At 45.3% G+C, this 5,099-nt stretch overlaps 1 protein-coding gene across 1 annotated transcript in view; it reads left to right on the top strand.

Annotated features, from left to right (window-relative positions):
• LOC119568417 (solute carrier family 46 member 3-like) overlaps window positions 1-4,870 on the top strand; it is a 39,694-nt gene extending 34,824 nt beyond the window's left edge. The window contains 5 exon segments of the mRNA XM_037916938.1: window positions 602-757; window positions 1,787-1,871; window positions 1,874-1,934; window positions 3,054-4,137; window positions 4,394-4,870. Of these exon segments, the coding sequence (XP_037772866.1) occupies window positions 602-757; window positions 1,787-1,871; window positions 1,874-1,934; window positions 3,054-4,137; window positions 4,394-4,588 (1,581 nt within the window). The 3' untranslated portion in view covers window positions 4,589-4,870.
• Window positions 4,871-5,099: the final 229 nt, after the last annotated feature.

Below are 5,099 nucleotides of genomic sequence, written 5' to 3'. Positions count from 1 at the left end.
CCACTCCCAATCACCACCCAATCACCCCCACCCACTCACCCACTCACTCATCCACCCACTCACTCACCCATTCACTCACTCACTTACTTACTCACTCACTCACCCACTCACTCAATCATTCAAACCCACCCACCCACTCACCCATATCCACACCCGCACCCACACACACGTCTGTGCGTGTGGAGTGAATGAGTAAGTAAGTGAGTGAGTGAATCTAATCTGTGCGTTAACTCCTACTTGTTTTTACGTATATGTTTGTTTGTATTTATGTATACAAGTATGTTCGTATATATGTATGTATTTATGTACCTACACATATGTATATGTATGTATTTATGTACCTACACATATGTATATGTATGTATACATGTATCCCAAGCCCGGATAAAATAGAGAGAATGATTACCTAAAAAGGTAACACCGGCACTCTCCGTGGAAAGGAACTGGGGACCCTACCACGTACTCACTCCAAGAGCATCACAACATGAAAGCTGCAATTAAGTATCGTGCTGTGACCACGGCGGCTCAGGCATGAACCTACCGTTAAAAGAAGAAGATACTACTTTATCGCATCTCTTTCTCTCTCTCTCTTCCCGCAAAGGCTGAACCGCTTCTCACGGAACAGAAGGTAATGGAGGAGAAGGAACAGACCCAGGGTGCAGCCTGTGGGGGGCGGGGCCAGAAGGCGGAGCGAGATCATGACGTCATTTTCACGAAGCCGGGTTTCGTGTCCTCCTGTGTCGCCGGCTTCAGAAAGGTGGGTTTTCTTTATATATCATATAATTGTATAATGCATGACATTTGCATATTATATATATATATAATATGCAAATGTCATGCATTATACAATTATGTACTGCTGCCGTCATCTTTGCCATTACCAAGATTATCATTATCAATTTCCATAGTATTTCCATTAGTATTGTCATTCCAAGTAACTATTAATTAATTTTATCGACTTTATCTCCCAAAACCCACTATATTTTCCATACTGAACACCAGCAACAACCTAACAAAATCATAAATAGCGTCTACGACATATTATATGATGTAATTATGTAATACACATACAACATGCTAACAACATCCAAAGCTCAAAAGCTTCAACATGAATGAGCGATAAATTGTTTTGTTTTGCTATTTTCTTCTATAAGAAACGAACTCCACATGCAACAAAATAAGATCATTGTAATATTAATTGCATTCATGCTAACAAATGTAAAAAAAAAAAACGTATGAATGAAAATGAATATCTTCACAATACAAAGAGATGTATTTAACTGGTTTCGATTTTATCTTCGTCAGAAATACATGATGTATACATCATGTATTTCTGACGAAAATGTAATCGAAGCCGGTTAAATGCGGTTCTTGTATTGTGAAGATATTCAATATCATTCATACCTTTTCATCATAACAATATATACATGTATATATATATAAAACAATGCTAGCACAGGTAAATAGACACTGCCCAGTCATATAAAACCATTTTTTTTTACCTTTTTCATTGACGGTCATCGCTATTACAAAAGAAGGGGATAATAATGATAATTGTGATGATAATATTATTATTTACAATAGTAATAATAATGATAATGGTAGCGATGATAATGATATGAATAATGATAAAAGTAATAATGGATAGATAATAACAAAAATAAAAATCATAATATTGATAATAAACATAATAATAATAATGATGACGATAATCATATTAATATAAACAAAAATAATAAAAATAAAGGGCCCACAATAATCCCTAATCGTTCCACGACGCAAGCAGATGATGAGGAACGTGACCCTGGAACCCATGCTTTTCCTCAAGATGGTCGCGGAGGGAAACTACGGGGTGGTGGCCGACACACTGGAGCGGCCGCCGGAACGGAACTCAGCCGAGAAGACTGTCGAAAATGGGGAGGGAAACACACGGAAAAGGGAGGGGGAGGGAAGGCCATTTATATTCACACCTTTTTTATAAAAAAAAGAAAATAAAAAAAAAAAAAAAAAAAAAAAAAATTTAAAAAAAAAAAAAAAAATAAGAAATTAAAAAACAAAAATTAAAAGGGGGGGGGGGAAAAGGGGGGGGGGGTTTTTTTTTTTAAAAACGAAAAAAAAAAAATAAAAAATAAAAAAAAAAAAAAAAAAAAAAAAAAAAAAAAAAAAAAAAATTTTTAAAATAATATTAAAAAATAAAAATATAAATTTTAAAATTTTAAAAAATAATAATTAAAAAAAGAAATAATTCTTTAAAAAATATAATATAATTAAATAAATATATAAATATAAAAAATAAAAAACAAACAAAACCTATATATAATTTATTAAAAAAAAATATATATAAAATTTTTTATATATTTTTTTTTTATTTATTTTTAAATTTTTTTTTTTTTTATTTTTGTTTTTTTTTTTTAAAAATTTTTTCTCTCTCTCTTCTTTTCCCCCCTCTCTCTCTCCCCCTCTTCTCTCTCCCTCTCTCTCTCTCTCTTTCTCCTTTTCTCTCCCCCCTTCTCCCTCCTTTTTTCTCTTTTTCTTCCTCCTTCTCTCTTCCCCTCCCTTTTCCTTTCCCCCCTTCCCCCCCCTCTCCCCTCTCTCTCTCTTTCTCTCTCTCTTCTCTTCTCTTTTCTCCCCTCTCTCTTCCCCTCTCCCTCTCCTCTTCTTCCCTCTCTCCCTCTCCCTCCCCCCCTCCCCTCTCCCCCCCCCCCTCTCCCTCCTCCTCTCTCCTCTCTCTCTTCTCTTCCTCTCTCCCCTCCTCTCTCTCTTCCCCTCCTCCTCTTCTCTCGCTCCTCTCTCTCTCTCTCTCCCTCTCCCTCTCTCTCTCTCTCTCTCTCTCTCTCTCTCTCTTTCTCTCTCTCGGGTCGTCTGTCCTCTTCTCTCCTCCTGTTCTCTTTTGTGTTCCATCCACCCATCCCATCCACATGCACTTTTCTCGTCCCCCTCCACTCTTTGCCCCTGCCTCCTCTCTCCCTCTACCCCACCCCCGCCCCTCTCCCTGCCCCTCCCCGTCCCTTCTCTACCCTCCCTCCCTGCCCTTCCCCTGCAGCCCTCCGTCTCCCGCAGGTGGCCGTGCAGCGCGTCCAGAACGTGTTTAACTACAACCAGAACCTGATGGACAGCCTGCTTCCGCTGGTGGTGGTGGTCTTCATGGGCTCCCTCAGCGACCAGTACGGGAGGAAGCCGCCCATGCTGGCCGTCCTGGCCGGCTTTGTGGCCGTCTCGCTCCTCTACCTCCTGACGGCCATCAACACGTCGTGGCCCGTGGAGGTGCTGTACGTGGCCACGTTCGCCGTGGACATCACGGGCTCGTGGGTGGTGTTCAACATGGCCGTGTACAGCTACGTGGCCGACATCACGGCGCCGGAGACCCGCACCAAGCGGCTGGGGGTGCTGGACGCCGTCTGGTATCTCGGGGGGCCCCTCGGCCGGCTCTTGGGCGGCTGGCTCTTCCCCGTCGCCGGGTATGGCGTCGTGTTCGCCGTCTCGGCGGTGCTCTGGGTCGTCTGCTTCTTCTACGTTCTGCTCCTCGTGCGCGAGAGCGTGCCCTCCGCGCCGCAGGAGCCGGCGCCGCAGGAGGGCCGCGACGCTCGCTGCGGCCAGCTCCGCCACGTACTGTCACTGCTGCGCACGGCGTTCCAGTGGCGCCCGGGGCGCGGCCGACAGCTCCTGCTGGGGCTCCTTGCGATCAAGCTACTGGTGTTCTTAACTCAGGGCCACCAGCTTTATCTGTGGGCGCGGCGCGTGCTTCGCTGGGGCGTCCCCGAGTTCTCGACGTGGACGAGCGTGGAGTCCCTGGTGCACCAGGCCGGCATGCTGCTCCTGGTGACTGTGGCCGCGCGGCTGCGCCTCCACGACGCGCTGGTGGCGGTGGCGGGCCTCGTGTCTATAGGGCTGTGGTCGGGCGCGCTAGCGCTCGTGCAAGGGCCGGCGCAGTGGTGGCTGACGGTGGTGGCGTCGCTGCTGGGGTCGCTGGAGGCCGCCATCGAACCGGCGCTGCGCACCCTCCTCACCGTGGTGGCGGCCAAGGGCGAGGCCGGCCGCGTGCTGGCACTCAACGGCCTGCTGGAGGCGGCCTGGCTCTCCGTCGACCGCTCGATCTTCACGCTGCTCTACAACACCTTCGTCGAGAGCTTCCCGCAGGTCAGTCAGTCAGTCGCTAAACTAAGGTTGCAAATACTGGTGATATGACCACAGGCACACACACACACACACACACACACACACACACACACACACACACACACACACACACACACACACACACACACACACACACACACACACACACACACACACACACACACACACACACACACACACACACACATACACACACACACACACACACTACAACCCCCTGTATTCTCTTATTCGCACAACTGCATTCACTTTCCAGATCAATTTCGTGGTACAAAGCGGCGTCTCAGCGGTACTCGTCGTGGCAGTCCTCGTGCTTTGGCGTCGCTTCCAGTATCAGGTACCCGACGACACCCAGGTCGAAAACCCATCTGAGAGAAATCCTTATTCGGCCCCCCACTCGGTACCCTCCCCCTCCCCCGCCCACACCCACGACCACGCCCATCACATGTGAAATGGGAGGATGGCGGGCGGGATGAAAAATTGTCATGGTGCTTCTCTTTGTCAATGTCCAGTCACAGCCAAAGTACTGGAAATGACACTTCGAAGCCCTTGTTAAGAAAGCTTCGAATCTCTTCTAGTGAATGAAGCTTCGAAATCTTCCTTGTATATAAAACATTGGAATTTGTGAACGTAGCTTCGTACTCTTCTTATTATTAATGAAGCCGGGAAACCCACCTTATAAATGAAGTATCGTAAACCTTATGAATAAAGCTTCGAAACCCCTTCTTATGAATGAAGTTTTTAAACCATCCTTTTAATAAAACTTCGAAGCCCTCCTTATGAGTGAAGCTTCGAAAGTCAACCTGATCAAAGAGGTTTATATTTTCTGAATGTTCAAAACAGAATTTGAAACATATTTGACAATAGTTGTAACCGTGACTATACGTACATAAGTAAATTTATATCTTTAAGTGACCATAACTGCAAACAATAATTACTAACATAGTAAAATATGTATGTCC

This window comes from Penaeus monodon, chromosome 43 (assembly GCF_015228065.2).
Source record: "Penaeus monodon isolate SGIC_2016 chromosome 43, NSTDA_Pmon_1, whole genome shotgun sequence".
In the NCBI taxonomy this organism is placed as follows: domain Eukaryota; kingdom Metazoa; phylum Arthropoda; class Malacostraca; order Decapoda; family Penaeidae; genus Penaeus; species Penaeus monodon.
Note: the sequence above shows the minus strand (reverse complement) of the source record. Positions and strands in the feature narration are given on the sequence as shown.